This window comes from Pogona vitticeps, chromosome 2, assembly GCF_051106095.1.
Source record: "Pogona vitticeps strain Pit_001003342236 chromosome 2, PviZW2.1, whole genome shotgun sequence".
NCBI classification, from domain to species: domain Eukaryota; kingdom Metazoa; phylum Chordata; class Lepidosauria; order Squamata; family Agamidae; genus Pogona; species Pogona vitticeps.
In genome coordinates, this window is record NC_135784.1 from 248,854,520 (window position 1) to 248,873,894 (window position 19,375).

Sequence of the window (19,375 nt, forward strand, 5' to 3'; positions counted from 1 at the left end):
ATTAATGAAGAAGTTGTGCAAATTAATAAAGCAAGAATTATCGAAACGTTAGATAGGCCTCTGCTTCTTCTTCCTGCCAAAATGGAGGAACTGTCATCAGGTTTCTAAACATTGCAATGCGAAGATTGGTAAACGAAACCCTTACCGATCATCGCAATGCGATGTTTAGCCTATCTAAACATTGCAATGCGATTGCATTAGCGATCGCAAAAAACGTGTCGCTATGAGGATTCGTCGTTAAACGGTGCGCTCATTAAGTGAGGCACCACTGTATTGTGGATAAAGGAAATCCACTGGTGGCAGTGAGGGAAAGAAAAGACTGAACCCTTTGTGAAGACACAACACATAGGTGCATCAAAGGAGTGAATGTTACAATTGGTGTCAGCTGGTGGGATGACATAGCGTGAGCTCTTTGGTGAAACAAGCAGGGGCCACGTGGTAAACATCACAGATAAGTATATGGATGAAGAGATAATGTATATCTTGCTACTGGTCAGAATTGTGCTGCCTGGAATTGAAATGCTTAAGTGCTTTTTGAAATCAGAAAGCTTCTCCCTTCTGGAGACTGAATTGCCTGTTTCTCCCCTCCTACTTTCCATTCCAGTAAGATCATTTTGTCAGCATTATTACTTCCTTGTGAATCTTCCTGCAGTGAATAAATGCATTTAGGAGATCAGATAATGTAATATTTACAGCAAGTAACATTAAACCTGACTCACCAGACACAAAGGCACAAAAACCTTCAAACTGTTTATTTATTAAATGGTAAGGCTATGCCTGCACATTGTTGTAAAAGCTTTTGTCCATCTGCTTTTAGAAATAGCTATAATTCAGAATCCAAATTACTATTTACACCTGCATAAGCACAACAAAGCAACCTGGTGTATAGTTACTAATTAACAAATCTCCTACTGAACTCCCAGTAATGCACCAGTTGTATGATGCAGCACATGCCTAGGATTTCAAGTGGGGACTCATTAACTAGAGTTGCTCCAGGTTAAGTGTTTGGACTTAAGTAAAGGTTCCCTTGACAATTTTTTGTCCAGTTGTGTTCGACTCTAGGGGGCGGTGCTCATCCCTGTTTCCAAGCCATAGAGCCAGCGTTTTGTCCGAAGACAATCTTCCGTGGTCACATGGTCAGTGTGACTTAGACGCGGAAAGCTGTTACCTTCCCACCGAGGTGGTCCCTATTTATCTACTTGCATTTGCATGCTTTCGAACTGCTAAGTTGGCAGGAGCTGGGACAAGCGATGGGAGCTCACTCCGTTGCGTGGATTCAATGTTACAGCTAAAGATCTACAGAACGTATAGCACAGAGGCTTCTGCAGTTTAACCCGCAGCACCACCACATCCCTTCTGGAGCTTCTCCATGTTTAAGTGAAATGACTTGGATTTCTGCTTATGTGTTAAATTATCCAGCAACAGTTTGGTGCCGTTCATTAGGCAGGGGATTTTCAAATGTTTGTCCCACTTACATTCGTTGAGCACCTACATTTATAAATAACTTCCACTGCTGTATTAGAACTTAATAGCTCTTCCAAAGTCCAAACGCGTAAGTTTGGACTTAACACAAGCATAAATATTCAATTGGATTTTGACTAATATTCTGGCAGTTGTACCTTGTCATTATCCTCCTCTCTCTCAGAAGAAGTTCTTCCCTGGTGGAGGATACATGTGGGTTGTGTGATGTGTAGGATCAGGTGGAGAAGTCTCTGACAAATGATCATGACCTTCAGATGATAGCACAACATTTTTTGGAAGAACTGAAAGCATACAATAGCCTGAGAGGAGGAGATTAATTCTTCATAACCATGGTTATTATTCTCAAGGTTAGGAAGAAGAGAAGGTGCATGTTGCCAAGGACGTAACATCACCCACACAAAATGAAATAGTTTGAATACTGAATAAAGATAGAGCTGACCCACTACTTGGGGAAAGTTTTGTGGTCTTCCTGCAATTGATATTTTCTGCCAAGGCTATTTAGTTCTAATATAGCAGTGGAAGTTATTTAATAGTGACCATATAAATGTAGGTGCTCAACGAATGTAAGCGGGGAAAACATGTGAAAATCCCCTGCCTAATGAACAGCATCAAACTGTTGCTGGGTAATTTAACACATAAGCAGAAATCCAAATCTTTTCGCTTAAACATGGAGAAGTTCCAGAAGGTTCCCTGTCAGGCTGTGATGGACCACCACAGATTCAAACTACCAAGGGTCCTGTTATAACCTTATGTTGCTCTGAGATCATTGTTCGAGTCATACATGTGACCTTGACAAAGCCCATGAACTTCCTCTACAATTATCTCCGATCAGGGATTAGAAATGACAAGAGTATAGTGTGAAAAAACGCAGAACCAAACTAATTCCATCCGAGGTCTGTAGCCTAGCCAGTGGGTTGGTGTCAGCAAAAGAAAAGTCGTCCCCATGAGGAGAGGACTTGTGTTATCTTATTAGAGTAATTGCCAATTAACTTCAGCTGCCTTCCTCAAGGAGTCATGCATGTTTGGCAATTTAGTGTAATGATTTTAGGAAAAAGTAGCATCTTATACACAAACAAATATGGTAAGTATTTCTACACTGAAGGACTGGTCTTGGCTCTGAGGGATGGAGCCCATGGGACTGCTGACTCCAGGGTAGCTGCCCAAGTTAGTCAGGGATGAGCACAGATGGATGAAAATAGCCAGGAAATTCTGGGCTTCAAGTGCTTTGGCCTGTCACAGACCTGAGATGGCATTGGGACAATGAGATCAGTACATATACAAAAGCCAGAAGTCCTTTAGATGAAATTGAACTGTGTTTTGTAACACAGGCAGATGTCCTGGGGCCTTCCAACTCAACATTCTCTATATGCCTGGAATAGGATAATATCTGGAATTTATAGCCCATAGTGAGCAGTGATACTCGGCTGTTAAGGTTGGACTGTTTTGTATCAAATGCCAGTTAGACTTCCACAGCATCATTTACAAAACACTCGGTAACTAGGTACAGATCCAAAAATGAAAGCTAGAAGAATAATCATGCTCAAAATATTTCTGGTACTTCAAGACTGCCAGAATGCTGAACATGTTATTGCTTCGATTAGCAGTTTCTTTTCATGTGCTTTACAAGAGAAAGAGACAAATGGGGACAATTGATCTGTCTAGCCCAATATTGTCAACTCTGACTGGCAGCAGCTCTCCAGGATCATAGTACCATCCTGTTAGTCATTAGCATGTAAAAATAAATTGGTTTTGTAAGATATAACTGAAAGAGTTTCACAATGAGCTGTTATAAATTAGGCTTGTTTACTGGTTGCTATGCTAATACCAGCATATGCACTGACAGCTCTCTGTTCTCAGTGTTTAGGTTCCCACACAAAAGGATCATTCTATAAATTGATGTCCATTTATCCCAGCCTACAGCAGTCGTGCTGCTGCAGGGTTTTACCCATCTACAGAAGACTAACAACAAGTTCATGAGACTCATTTCAGAAAGGTATGAAAAGTAGACAAATTTATGAGCAAGAATTCCATTCTCTGCTGATATGAAAAAGAAATAACATTAAGTTCTGTGATACACAAGCAAAGATTTTCAGTGAAGCACTGCTGTTAGTGGGTGGCTCTTTGGACAGGGTAAAGGGCCATTTCTCTGCCCTGAATGGGGTTGCACTCCCCCTGATGGGCAGGGTCCGCAATCTGGGTGTGCTCCTGGACCCCGGTCTCGCCCTGGAGACCCAGGTGGACTCGGTGGCCAGGGGTGCGTTCCTGAAACTGTGGAAACTGTTCCAGCTGCATCCCTACCTGCATGAACGGAGCCTCATAATAGTCACACATACACTGGTAACAATCCGTTTAGATTACTGCAATGTGCTTTACATGGGGCTGCCTTTGAAGACAATACTGCGACTACAACTGATTCAGAATTGAACCATATGACTTGTAAGTGGAGGAGACACGAGAGAACATATTCAGCCGATTCTGGCCAGGTTACACTGGCTACCAGTTGTTGCCTGGGCCCAATTCAAAGTGCTTGTTTTGACATATAAAGCCCTAAATGGCTTGGGCCTGGATACCTGAAGGACTGCCTCCTTCCATATGAATCTACCCGGCAACTGAGATCTAGCCAGAAGGCCCTCCTGAAAGAGCCATCTGTCAGTGAGGTGAGAGGGATGGCCTGTAGGTGGAGGACCTTTTTGGCAGCTGCTCCCTGCCTTTGGAATGCCCTCCCAAAAGAAATCCAACTGGTGCCGACATTACTGACCAGGTTAAAACCTTCCTGTTCTGGAAGTTTTATAATTGAAGGTTTTTAATTTTAACTGATAGAGTTATGGATCTAGATTGTTTTTGTTTTATTTTTTCTTTTGCAGAGTATAGATGTAACCATACTGGTTTTTAGTGTGTTTCAACTGAACTGCTTTAATCGATGTTGGAAGCTACCCAGAGACCCTTGCAGGGTGCAGGTGGCATACAAATCAAATCAAATCAAATCAAATCAAATCAAATCAAATCAAATCAAATCAAATCAAATCAAATCAAATCAAATCAAATCAATAAATAAGATATAGGACAGGAAAGCAAGTCTTACATGGTTATAAATAGGACTCTGAACTGGCTTCAGCTAATTGCAGAATTCTGGATCAAACTGGGACTTTGATCCAGGTGTTAGCCTGGGCATGCCCCAGATCAAAACAAATAGCCCAGTCTGGTTCTGATGCAAATGAGAATCATCCCAGATTGTACCAGAAAAACTTGATATTCAGAAGATGAAATTTTAAAAAAATATACACTGAAAAGTGAGGAAAGAAGAACAAAAGAAGAAAAAAAGAGCCTCGTGGCGCAGTGGTTAAAATGCTGTACTGCAGCTAAAACTGTGCTCACGACCTGGGGTTCAAATCCTAGGTAGCCGGCTCAAGGTTGACTCAGCCTTCTATCCTTCCGAGGTTGGTAAAATGAGTACCCAGCTTGCTGGGGGGGGGGCAATGTGTAGCCTGTATAATTAAATTGTAAACCGCCCGGAGAGTGCTTGTAGCGCTATGGGGCGGTATATAAGTCCAAAAATAAATAAATAAATAAATAAAGTTAGAATACCATAGAAGGCAAATACTGAAGTGGTGTGGAATGGCAAAAATGGCCTTAGGGATCAACTAGGCCAATGATGACAAACCTATGACACGTGTGCCACAGGTGGCACGCAGAGACGTCTCCCTTGGCATGCAAGCAGAGCGCTACCCACACCCACCCCATCCCCCACAGACGAACCTCAAACTATACCATCGTCAGCCACCTCTTCCTGCTACTTTCCTTGGTTCCGGCACTCCTTCTTTAACAGATCAGATACAAGCCTGCTTGATTGGTTACAGGTGTAGAAGGGGCCCCAGGCAGTCAATCAATCCGGGGCTTGTGAATGACTGCTTCTGCAGGGAGGTGCCCGCAAGCAGGAGGAAGAGGGAAAGGCTCCAGTTGAGGGAAGGAACATGCAACTTCATCAAGCTTGTTTACATGTATGTACAAAATGGAGTGTGTGTGTGTGTGTGTGAGAGAGAGAGAGAGAGAGAGACTCAAAACTGAAAATAGGAACTGATGCAGGAACTGATGCAGTTGAGGGAAGGAACATGCAACTTCATCAAGCTTGTTTACATGTATGTAAAAAATGAAGAGAGTGAGGATGTGTCTGTGTGTGTCTGTGTGTGAGAGAGGGGGAGAGGGAGAGGGGGGAAGAGACTGACTCAAAACTGTTAATCTCCACTGCATTTAGCTCTGCAGTTTCTGCTGAGAACAGCAGAAGTAGGAAGTGTGTAGCAATCGTGTTTCTCTATTTATCATCCCCAAAGCAGGCAAAAGTATTACATTTTATTCACAAAATCTGAATCCCAGTCTTTCTGCTCCTGGTCCTACTTTGACTGCAACACCAAACAAAAGACTATGGGTTTCTTTATTGTGACAATCCATCTCAAGTGCAGCCTTCCTCTTTTCTCTTCTGCTTTGCACTTTTTCTTGCGTTGCTGCCTTTTCCAGTGAGCTTGTCTTCTTATGATGCTACTGTAGTACAGTACCCTTTGTTTGATTATTTTAGTTTGTAATGAAAGTCCACACTTAATTTGCTTTACTTATCTTTCTGACAAGACATAATACAGTGGGCCCTCGACTTACAGACAGCTCAACTTACAGACTTTTCGAGTTACAGATTTCTCCGGCCGCAAAATTTAGGTTCGACTTGCAGCCAGAGAATCGACTTACAGACCGGAAAAAAAAAACCAAAATGGAAAAAAACCCAGTTGGTTACGGATTAATCGGTTTTCAGTGGATTGTAGGTCAATGGAGCCTCGACCTACAGACTTTTCGACCTGCAGCCACTGTTCCAATACAGATTAATTCCGTAAATCGAGGGTCCACTGTATCTGTAAAACTCTTTGCCAACACTACATTTCAAATAAGTAAAATGTGTGTATACACTTTATGTAGTGTATAAAATGTGTATTAAAAGTCTGCACTCCTATATATAGCTGCATTTCTGAGGATGGTTTACTTTGGAGGAAACAAGTCAAAAATTTACTTGATAAGCTTTATAAATGTTGTTTTTGTTTAGTCATTAAGTTGTGTCTGACTCTTCGTTACCCCATGGACAAAAATACGCCAGGCCCTCCTGTCTTCCACTGTCTCCCGGAGTTGGGTCAAATTCATGTTGGTTGCTTCGATGACACTATTCATCCATCTTGTCCTCTGTCGTCCCCTTCTCCTCCTGACTTCACACTTTCCCAACATCAAGGTCTTTTCCAGGGAGTCTACTCTTCCCATGAGATGGCCAAAGTATTGGAGCCTCAGTTTCAGGATCTGTCCTTCCAGTGAGCATTCAGGGTTGATTTCCTTCAAAATGGTTAGGTTTGTTCTCCTTGCAGACCAGGGAACTCTCAAGAGTCTCCTCTAGCACTACAATTCAAAACCATCAGTTATTCTGTGGTCAGCCTTCTCTATGGTCCAGCTCTCGCTTCCATACACCACTACTGGAAAAACCATAGCTTTGACTATACGTACCTTTGTTGGCAAGGTGATGTCTGCTTTTTAAGATGCTGTCTAGGTTTGTCATTGCTTTCCTCCCAAGAAGCAGGCGTCTTTTAATTGCGTGGCTGCTGTCTGTCACTGCCTCTGTAACGTCCCCCTTGTATTTGCCAGGAGGTGATGGGACCAGTGGCCATGATCTTAGTTTTTTTATGTTGAGCTTCAGACCATTTTTGTGGTCTCCTCTTTCACCCTCATTAAAAGGTTCTTTAATTCCTCCTCATTTTCTGCCATCAGAGTGGTATCATCTGCATATCTGAGGTTGATATTTCTTCCAGTATGTCCATTTCCTCTCATTACATTTAATCTTAATTCCTGTTTGGGATTCTTCCAGTCCAACGTTTCGCATGAGGTGTTCTGCATATATGTTAAATAAGCAGGGAGACAATATACAGCCTTGTCGTACTCCTTTCCCAATTTTGAACCAATCAGTTGTTCCATATCCAGTTCTAACTGTTGCTTCCTGTCCCACATATAGATTTCTCAGGCGATAGATAAGGTGGTCAGGCACTCCCATTTCTTTAAGAATTTGCCATAGTTTGTTGTGGTCCACACAGTCAAAGGCTTTCGCATAGTCAATGAAGGACAAGTAGATGTTTTTCTGAAACTCTCTGGCTTTTTCCATAATCCAGCACATGTTAGCAATTTGGTCTCTAGTTCCTCTGCCCCTTTGAAATCCAGCTTGTACTTCTGGGAGTTCTCGGTCCACATACTGCCGAAGCCTGCCTTGGAGGATTTTGAGCATAACCTTGCTAGCATATGAAATGAGTGCAATTGTATGATAGTTGGAGCGTTCTTTGGCACTGCCCTTCTTTGGGATTGGGATGTAGACTGATCTTTTCCAATCCTCTGGCCACTGCTGAGTTTTCCAAACTTGCTGGCATATTGAGTTTAGCACCTTAACAGTGTCATCTTTTTAAGATTTTAAATAGTTCAACTAAAATGCCATCACCTCCACTGACCTTGTTGTTAGCTATGCTTTCTAAGGCCCACTTGACTTCACTCTCCAGTATGCCTGGCTCAAGGTCAGCAACCACAGTACAGTGGTGCCTCGCATTACAACGTTAATTCGTTCCAGCGAAATCGCTGTAGAATGAAAACGTTGTAATGCGAAAATAAAAAACCCACTGAAATGCATTAAAACCCGTTTAATGCGTTCCAATGGGCTAAAAACTCACTGTCCAGCGAAGATCCTCCATAGGGTGGCCATTTTTGGTGGCTGTCTTGCAAGGAATCTATCCCAGAAAACAGCGGGGAGCCATTTTATTTATCCAGTGGCCATTTTGAAACCGCCGATCAGCTGTAGAAAAATCGTCGTTTTGTGAAGAATCGGTTCCCGAAGCAGGGAACCGATCATCACAAAGTAAAAAAAGCCTATTCAGACCATCGTTTTGTGATTGCAAAAGCGATCACAAAAACGTCGTTGTAATACGGTTTCGTCGTAATGCGGGGCAGTCGTAAAGTGGGGCACGACTATATCTGGGTTGTCTGGGTGCTGCATGTGTTGCTCTCAAACTAATAGCATATGGGCCAAGGTTTGACAAATTACCAGCATGCATACAACATCAAAAATCACATTGTGCAAAAGCATGCCAAGTTGATTATCCCTTATCAAAAAATCCATGCATATAATTATTTTAAAAGTTTGTAAAAATTACCTGGCTTGTATTACTTTAATATTTGTTTCCATTTACTAGAGTTAATGGTTATTTTTAAATAAAAAAGTGTTCGTATCATTGAAACTTCTGTTATGTTTTGAAGCAAAAGGTGATGATTAATTCAGACAACTGTATGAGGTTTTTTTTCTAAACTAAAACCTCAGTATTCAGATTTAATTGCGTGTTGGCACTTTGAAAGAAATAATTTAGTTTTGTGTGGCTGTTTGGGCACTTGGGCTCAAAAAGTTTAGCCATCACTCAACTAGGTCAAGGTGATGCATTGGGTAGTTTCACTTTGATTTAGGAATGAGGAGTGTGTGTGTTGTTGGATTAAGTGCTTGTCTTCTTGTATGGGCTTTGAGTGATAAGGTTTCAATCAATTTTAGCACCACAGTCTTTCTTCTCTTCCCTTTGTTTTTCTTCTCTATGGGTATCAAGGTTTCCTTCCTCCATTTACCATCTGCCTGACTGGTAATTTCAATTGGTATCTTGCTGAAGCATTTGCATGACCAAAACCCTTTCCTACATCTTCAACATGACCTCCAGTACAAAGAATGCTGATTTTTGAACTGGATGAACTTAGCAGTCAACAACAGCAGTTAAAAAAATTTAAAGGAAAAAATCAAGCAAGCTTTGACTTGTCCCAAAACCTGAAGAATTATCTGTCTACTATTTGGCACTTTATGTTGGGAGATTCATGCGCGTCCATGGTTAGAAATGTTAAACAGAAATTCAAGTACATTTCAAGCAAGACACACACTTGCACAAATGTCTATGTACATGATGTATGGCAAGAATCATTTTGAATTGTCCAGTAAAATGTCTTGTATTCCAAGCTTTTTAAGGATGTGATCCTTGATATGTGACTTTGTTTCCAGCAACTGCTACATGGGGAATGATCAACAGTACTATCCTATGCATATTTCCATAGAAGTACAGTAGATCCCACTAATAGGGCTTCCTTTCAGGTAAATGGGAATAGGATTGTAGCTGCTAATTCTAAACTTGTCCTGAACACTATCCTATAATCAAGTTAGTCCCTGTTTTTTACATGTGTGCGTTCTAAAATCGTGTACTGCTGCTATTCCTCTGCCATTAGTAAAAATCTGTGGCTGTTTAAATTTGTTTTTGATTTGCATTAAATGGTTTGCTGTTCTTCTTTAGTTTCACTTCCATTTTACGAAATACCCAGAGTGTTCAGGCTACTAAATGGCATAAATTTTAAAAAAAGTTTATCAGATATTTCTTTCACAAAGCACACATATGTAAATAGTTACCTTATAAAAGAAATTTGTTCGACCCACAGATCCAACTTTGCCTGTGTGATTCATGAAACAAATGTTCCCTTCAGTTGCACCATAAAATTCACACATCTTGATGTTACCAAATCGATGTAAAAATTCTTTCCAGACATCTGTTCTCACTCCATTTCCAATTGCTAGACGAACCTTGTGGTTTTTTTCTCCTTCTTTCTGTAAGACATGTTAAAAGAATAAACAAACACTTAAAATGAAGCCATCACTCTTGAACGTATAGCGGTCTCGTCAAGCTATGTAACTCCAGAATGGAAAGATTATCTACATCTTGCAGTATATTCTGTCAAGTTTTCCATTAAATTAGAGGCAGATAACAGCTTTTCAAATGGACTGAAAATGGTATGGTAGGAACAGAACATGAAATGTTATTCTTTGAAAAAGGAATGCACTGTGTGACACTTGCTACTTTTCTCCATTCACATAATTACTCTCTTTCCCCGAAATAAGACCTAATCTGGAAATGAGCCCGGCCACGAAATTTCAAAATGATCGTAAGTCGAAGCACCATTTCCCATACGAATGCACTGAAATGCAATTAATCCCTTCTGGCCGAAGGGGGGGGGAGAAAAGCATTCAAGGAGGAATTAAAGAACCTGTTAATTAGGGTAAAATAGGGTGCAATAAATGGTCTGAAGCTCAACATAAAAAATGCTAAAATCATGGCCACTGGTCCCATCACCTCCTGGCAAACAGAAGGGGGAGAGATGGAGGCAGTGACAGGTTTTGCTTTCTTCGACTCCATGATCACTACAGATGGTGACAGCAGCCATGAAATTAAAAGATGGCTTCTTCTTGGGAGGAAAGCAATGACAAACCTAGATAGCAATTTAAAAAGCAGAGACATCACCTTGCCGACAAAAGTCCGCATAATCAAAGCTATGGTTTTTCCAGTAGTGATATATGGAAGTGAGAGCTGGACCAAAGAAGGCTGACTACCAAAGAATTGATGCTTTTGAATTGTGGTGCTGGAGGAGACTCTTGAGAGTCCCCCGGACTGCAAAGAGAACAAACCTATCAATTCTGAAGGAAATCAACCCTGAGTGCTCACTAGAAGGACAGATCCTGAAGCTGAGGCTCCAATACTTTGGCCATCTCATGAGAAGAGAAGACTCCCTGGAAAAGACCCTGATGTTGGGGAAGTGTGAAGGCAGGAGGAGAAGGGGACAACAGAGGACGAGATGGTTGGACACTGTCATAGAAACTACCAACATGAATTTGACCCAACTCCGGGAGGCAGTGGAAGACAGACAGGCCTGGCGTGCTCTGGTCCATGGGGTCACGAAGAGTCGGACACTACTTAATGACTAAACAACAACTATGCTAGATACATCAATGGTCTGACCTACCATATTGCACTTTCATACATAGTACAGTTTTATGGAAATCAAATACCAAAGATTAGGAGAATAAATTTTAATGGCATTTTCATCTTTAGCCCCAATACATCCAAAGTTAACTATTTATCACATTTACTGAAAGGTGTTTTTCCATGTATAAAATTACACTTTTCCCTAAAATAATTAGAAGAAAAATTGAGGGTCGTTTTATACATGGAAGGCAGCAGGAGGAGGCGATCACCTCCTTGCGACTGGGTGGCGGCGGCAGCAGTCAGTGGGCTGCAGGGAGAGGCAATTGAGCCTGGCTGCTTCTTTGCCTCAGTCTCTGCCTCCGGCTGCTGCCTCCACCACTGGTTTTGGGCTCAGTGATCATGCAGCCCTTTGATCCCCACTTCTCCCTTCTTTTTGCTAAGCCCCGTGACTTAGCAAAAGGAAGGGAAAAGCAGTGGTGAAAGGGAGCCCTTTGACAGCTCTGTTACCCTTCCTTTTGCTAAGCCCTGGGTTTAGGAAGTGGCGGGGAAAGCAGTGATCAAATTTTCTAATTCGGGGTTAGAAAAAGGGGGTCATCTTATACATTGGGTTGTCTTATAAATGGAAAAATACAGTATGTCATTCTATAAAAGGACTTTCATCACAATCCTAAATGCAGTTGTGATTAAATCTCAATAATCACAATGGAATTTCCTTCTAAGAACTCATTCATATAGTTCTGCTAAGTCACAACTGTCTTTACTTGAACCAGGGTCCTTTTTTTTTAATGTTCTGTTTCTGTAGAGGCCTTCTTTTCCTTATGCTTCTCAAATTATGCAGATTTTTAGTTCGTTTAACCACCTCCAGGGAATCAATGAAAACAGACTGATCTAAGTCTGTGCTTTCAAAAAGATTGAATGACTTGTTTTTCATCACTGCTTAATTCAAATTAGCATGTCATCTGTAACACTTCAGCTACTCTTTATTGAGGTCACTGAGTTCTGTCTTATTCAGATGTAAATCTGGTAACACCAGAAAAAACACAAAACAAAGAGACTTTTATTGTAACCTTTTGTTCAGCAATGAACAAAGAAAACGACCCAACTCAGACTGAATGGTTCATTCATCAGCCCACAGAAACTGAAACTCTCCAATTTAACCTATAGGCAAACTTTGTTTCCACTTAGGCATTTCCTTAACAAAAGACAGCTTTGTTGATTAAAGATATCCCACACAAGGAGCCAGATTAAATTGCTGTAGTACTATTTGCAGATCTAGTAATTTACAAATTCACAGATGGCTGTTGATAGTCTGTTATAAAATCATCACGACCAATCCAAACAAATCTCAAAGAAGAAAATAACTCTGAAGCAAGGGCGAAGGGCAAGGACAGCCCTTGGGATTAAACAGGTGACTGAGGAAGGAGGCATGCAGAATCCAAACAAGAAATGAGGTCATAAGAATGTCTTGTGAAAATATGATAAAGACATTTGTGCCCAAAGGACTGGGGTGGGTTACACCCTTCTGGCGACTGTCAGAGAGGTGATGGAAACTGAGGTTAACATCATAACGGAGACATTATGCCTCTGAATAGTAGTTGCTGGGGTGCATGAGCAAGATAGTGCTGTAACATACATGCCCCATTTGTGGGCTTTACATGCACAACAGTTTGGTGCTGGAACATCAGAATACTGTGCCTTCAGTTTCGATATCTATGTGTAAGGTTTTCCAGTCCTCCAGATTTGAGAAGCGTAAATTGTAAATTAAAAAGCAAAGACATCACCCTGCCGACAAAGGTACGCATAGTCAAATATATGGTTTTTCCAGTGCTGGTGTATGGAAGTGAGAGATGGACCATAAAGAAGGCTGACCGGTGAAGAATTCAGGTTTTTGAATTGTGGTGCTGGAGGAGACACTTGAGAATCCCCTGGACTGCAAGGAGATCAAACCTACCCATTTTGAAGGAACTCAACCCTGAGTCCTCACTGGAAGGACAGATCCTGAAGGTGAGGCTCCAATATTTTGGCCATCTCACGAGAAGAGAAAACTCCCTGGAAAAGACCCTAATGCCGGGAAAGAGTAAAGGCAAGAGGAGAAGGGGATGACAAAGGACAAGATGGTTAGACAGTGTAATTGAAGCTACCAACATAAATTTGCCCAAACTCCGGGAGGCAGTGGAAGACAGGAGGGCCAGGAGTGCTGTGGTCCATGGGGCCACAAAGAGTCAGACACGACTTAATGACTAAACAACAACAACAAATTCTAAATTGGTACCCAGTGTGGTATAGTGGATTGAGTAATGGATTAAAAGGTAAAGGTTCCCCTTGTCATTTTTAGTCCAGCCGTAGAGCCAGCGCTTGTCCGAAGACAGTTTCCATTGTCACATGGCCAGCGTGACTAGGGAGCGCCTTTTTACCTTCCCACCGAGATGGTACCTATTTATCTACTCGCATTTACATGCTTTCGAACTGCTAAGTTGGCAAGGAGCTGGGACAAAGCGACGGGAGCTCACTCCATCGCGTGAATTCGATCTTATAACTGCTGGTCTTCTGACCCTGCAGCACAGGCTTCTGCGGTTTAGCCCGCAGTGCCACCATGTCTCTAATGGATTAGGATTCAGGTAACCCAGGTTCAGTTCCTCAGTTCTGTCAGGGAAATTCACTGAGGGATGGAACCGAAATAAAAACCAGTCCTTAATATCTCACTTATCATAAAAATCTTATTAGGATCACTATGTCAGTTCTGACTGTTATGTGGTGGCATACAACTACTAAAATAATAGCATATTAGTCCAATTAGCATGCTATAAATATATGCTGATTAATGTATGTAGGCTTTTCACATGATTCAAATTAAACACATGAGTTCTTGAGTTATTTTTTGTGGGGAAATTGTATGCTTTTACAATGTATATAGCAGACATTGTTTTGGGCACAGGTCAGTTTTCCAGTAAGGATGATCATTAACCTGCTTTGCTATCTAAGATAATTATCTGTCTCTGAGTTGATTAACTTGCATGTGTATTTAGGAATTTCCTGTTTCTGGGTAAATTGTATTAACTTATTTGTTTACTTAAGGTGTTAACTGTATATGTTTACCCTGCTCTGTATTCAGGAATGTTTACCAGCCTGTCTGTCGATTCTGGCTGTGTATTCAGGATATTAACCGCCTCTGTTTAGAATAGTTTTTGATTAACTTGTTCAAAGGAAGATCCCGATAATAAATGGGGGCGAGAGGACGGTCTGGAAGAGTTCTCACTGAACAGCATGCTAGAGAGCACGCTGTTTAGTTCATCCGGATCCCGCCCTGAAACATACACCTGAGCGCTCGTCTCCTTTCTCCTTGCTGGTCAAGAGGGGAGGGAGGCTTCATCTGCAGATCCCGAGACAGGCTTCATCTGCAAGACCCCTACTTCCCCTCATCTTGCAGATCCCAACAATTTTTCTAGTAATTTGTTTTAGCCTCAGAATCATTTATACACTAGCCACTAACCTGAGGAAGACTGTATAATATAATGGTTAGAGAGCTGGACCTGGACCAGTGATACACATTCAAATCCCCACTCAGAGCTTACTTGGTATCCATGGGTCAGTCAGTACTACCTTACAGAGTTATTTTCAGAATAATGTGGGGACAAAAGAGCCACATAAAGCAGCAACATACATTGCTGGTGCTAATAAAGAAAGAAATAATAAAAAAATAAATAAGTGTGGTCCTTGCAATACAATCAGAAGACAAGGGTGAATGATAACCTTTATTAGATTTTTTTTTAAAAAAAATGTTTTTAAACGTTGCTTCTCTACATCATCAGGATGAGCATTACAGAACTTGGAGTGGTGCAGAAGTAGTAAAAGTTCCATAATCCATGATCTGATGTACAGGCTGTATTTCCCTATTTAAAGCAAGTTTCAAAAGGGGGACTGTAGAAGCAACTCAGAAGTGGTTGGTTTCAGGTTTCAGTGTGGATTAGAATGCCTCTCCCTTTGTCTAACAAAACTTGTTTAAATGCTTGCACAGACTAACACAGCTACAACTCTAGAAAACTACAACTATAAAAGGCAATGGATTTAGCCAAGTAGAGTAGAGATCCATCAACCTCATGGAAAAAACTAAAAGAAACATTATAGTTGCTTTCTACATGTTTTCCCTAATTTTCCCCACCCACAGATTTCACCAACCCTCTTTTTCAAATACCAAATCATCAGGAGTAAAATTTCTCTGTCCTCCTCAAAACAAACAAACAAAAAGGACAACAGCTCTACCACTTCAGATAAGTAAGTGCTGCGATTCTTACAGAAGTCACATGGAAATGAGGACAGACTGACTGTGTTATTCCCTCTTCCACACAACTATTAAAGGTACAAGATCCTTGTCCTCTTTTCCACATGGACATCCTACAGTTTTGGCATCACTATAAGACAGGTAAGGACGATTGAAGAAGGATTGAAAGGCACCTCTTAAAAGCAATGCAAATGTAGAAGGTCATGGGTACAAAGTCATGTGTCACAGCCAAAAAAAGAACTGGAGGCAGTGTCTCTGGAACAAAATAAACTCAATTGCAAGCAGAGTCTGTTCCAGGTGGAGATGAGATGACTAAAAAACTGCATCTTTAGGAAAATCCCCCCTTTTTTGTAAGTAGAAGGTATAGTAGACTTCTTTTTTTGTTGCATCCAACCCCTACCTCTGCAGGACATATATGATGGTAGTACTCTTGGCTTGCTTTGTGTGCATCTTTTCCTTCTCCCCCCCCCCCCACAATAATATTACAATAAAAAAGCAAAAAATGGTTAAAGTGGAAAACTTTCCTTTGATAGCCAGAATTGTATTGGTGCTTACGTGCCTTGCTAAAACTAATTTATGAGACACAGGGGTGCATCTCAGTCACATGTCTGGTGATAGATCTGACTCCACAACTGAGATGCACCATGCCCTTATGAATTAGCCAAACTTAACCATAGTATGCTATGGAGGGGAGGGCGACAAGGATGATCTGGGGGCTGTAGACCAAGCCTTATGAGGAAAGGCTGAAAGAATTGGACATGTTTAGCCTTGAAAAAAGAAGACTAGGGGAATGATATGACAGGACTTTTCAAATATTTGAAAGGCTGTCATACAGAGGAGGGGCAAGATCTGTTCTCAATCATCCCAGAGTACAGGACACGCAACAATGGGCTCAAGTTAAAGGAAACCAGATTTCAGTTGAATATCAGGAAAAACTTCCTAACTGTTAGAGCAGTACGACAGTGGAAGCAGTTACCTTGGGAATTGGTGAGTGCTACAACTCTTGGAGGCATTCAAGGAAAACTTAGATAATCACCTGGCAGATACGCTTTGATTGTGTTCCTGCATTGAGCAGTGAGTTGAACTTGGATGGCCTTGTAGGCTCTTTCCAACTTCACTTTTCTATGATTCTATTATATAAGACTTATGTGAACACCAACAGGATTCCAGCCTAAGATTCTTATCTTAGTCTATCAATTGTCCTAACTGATAGGTTGAAATCCTGACACTTAGCAATACAGTAGGCCCACTGAACCAGTTGGGATTTGATGAGTCAACTTCTACGTAAGTTCTGTTGATTCAAATAGGCCTACTGTAGTTGTGACTCACTAACGTAGTGAGTTACAACTACAGTAGCCCATCTGAATGAATGGAACTTACAAGAGTGGACTCATCAAATCTTCACTGATTCAGCGGGCCTATTCTATGTAATTTACTATGCAAAGCAACAGGATTCCAGCCAACAGTGCTTAAAACTTAGCATGAAAGCTATTTAGCTTTTCTCTAAAGAGAGACTTGCTGAGTTTTTCAAAATATAATATAAATGCTAATTTTTGATCAAAATTTTCTCTAGGGTCAAACTAGAATAGACATTAAATGTGTTTGCATGTATGCTTTAAAATGCTAATGATTATAATTTAACTCCTTTTTCTACTGTTGTAATCCTAAAGCAAAAAACTAATAATAATTTGAAGCCAATTTTATTGAAAGTTGCCATTTGTGTCAACAGATATTTCTTCCCAAAAAAGGGATTTTACTAGAATTCCAGCGCGGGGGGGGGGATGATTTTCTTGCTCCATTACTGCTATTTTCTCACTAGTTATCAATTCTCCTCAACCTCTGCTGATGCTAGTGGCATTTTTAAAAAAAGTGCACATTTTAACATGTTGATTTCCTAAATGTTCTAAGGCAGAATATGTGTTTCAGAGCCAAATCACATATTGTATATGCCTTTAAATTTCAATGTCCATGAAAACAAAATATTCTCTACCCATCCATTCACCTTTTTAAAACAAATGTACATTTTGTGTTGTTTCATTAGCAATTCTAGAGTAAAAATAAAAAAATTGTTCTTTTCCATTTCGTAAAATAATTTAATTTTTATATGCACTAGAGCAACTGGCAAGTTTCTTTTCTATGCAGTAATAGGAAAACAGACAAGCCTTTTGGATATTTCAAAATATATTTGGCTAATTTTCTGGACTTGAGAGATTTACCTATGATTAACACAACTGAAACTCCAGGAGCAACTGATTTTTAAAAAGGTGTATTTATATTTCTGTAATCTACTAAAAAGTTCAGCATGCCTTATTTAGGCTGGAAACCTGAACAACAAGAATTTGTTTTCATTTACTTAGATTTGGCCATGTAAAAATAATTGGAAGTAGGCTTTTAAAAAGTAATTTCAGGGATAAAACGATCCCATCCAGAATGGATAGTACACCCAATAGGTTGTCTATTGATTAACAGGATTGTTTTCTTTTCTGAGCTGAGCCTTAGTTTGTCGACCCACATCCTGTCTTTCACTTTATCCAAACTCAACTTCAGGACTTACACAGTGGCACTAACACATGCTAAGAGGAAGAGACAGAAGTATTATCAGCATAGTGATGAAAACCAACACCCAAGTTCCAGATACCCTTCCAGGACAGGCTATATCAGTTGAAATACTTTTCTGAACAGATAATAGGACCTGTAATCCACTACTTTTGGAGGGCAGCAGCCAAGGGAAGACTGCTCTAAATGTGTGGCAAATGACCTCATAAAACAGTAATATTGCTAATTATAAAATCAAGATAGTATAGAGTGTATCCTGGTGATATGCAAAGTTAGAATATAAGTCAAGAGAAGAGTGTCAGAATTCCAAAAGTTGAAACAAGATACCCCATCCAGCACAGTTTCCAAAAATAAAGTTACAAACCCAGCTTCTAATTGCCACCTGAGTGCCACCATACAAGTGATGAGAACATGAGTCTCACATGTGGAAGTCCTCAGGTGGAAATCAGAGCGTGGGATTGTAATTCTTTTTTGTTAGCCATATGGCATGCCACAAAATGATCTGCCTCCAATCACTCAATTACTTGAATTCAGGTTTCCTTTTATGATTTCTCTATTTGGAATCTTTTGTACTTCAGGCAAGAGATCCTTCCTACTAAATTCCATACTGATAGGATAAATACTAATGATTTGATGAGGATTAAAAAGTAGTAAATAAGTCAAGCACACAGCAACATTATGTCACAAATGTCCAGTCGGACACTGTAGAGATACAGATTTTTGCAGTTACTAGTTATATAATTCCTAGCCAATGTTCTCAATGTAAAATCTGTAAAATGCACAAGTTTCTTCACCATTGCAACAAGTATAATCAAAGAACAAACAGAAATCGAAAAGGAGAAGCGTTGCTGGTTGCTTGCAACATATGCACTTAAGGAATTTCCATCAGACAGAGGACAGTGAGTCTGTACACAAGTATTTATTGTGGAAATAACTGGTCTAGAATGTTTTAGTACATGATTAGATAGAAGACATGCAGCTTTCCCCGTCACTCGCAAAAAGATATGCACAAGAAAGTAGCTGTGCTACAGCAGGGGGGAATCAGTACATTTCCTTTAAGAATAAACATGGTAATACTCAGATCAAAAGCATTTGGCTTCGGAGAAGAAATGATCGCTCTTGCAAGGTCACTCGTGCAAAAAACAAAACAAAAAAAATCCTAAGTATGGTTTTCTGTTTTAAATTGTGGAAAAGACATTACACGGCTTTGTACATTGTACTT

At 40.5% G+C, this 19,375-nt stretch overlaps 1 protein-coding gene across 2 annotated transcripts in view; it reads right to left on the reverse strand.

Annotated features, from left to right (window-relative positions):
• SLC27A6 (solute carrier family 27 member 6) overlaps nt 1-19,375 on the reverse strand; it is a 48,358-nt gene that overhangs the window by 14,586 nt on the left and 14,397 nt on the right. For both annotated transcript variants that reach the window (XM_020797535.3, XM_072992393.2), the window contains exon 5: nt 9,971-10,165. In XM_020797535.3, the coding sequence (XP_020653194.3) occupies nt 9,971-10,165 (195 nt within the window). The remainder of the gene's footprint in view (nt 1-9,970; nt 10,166-19,375) is intronic.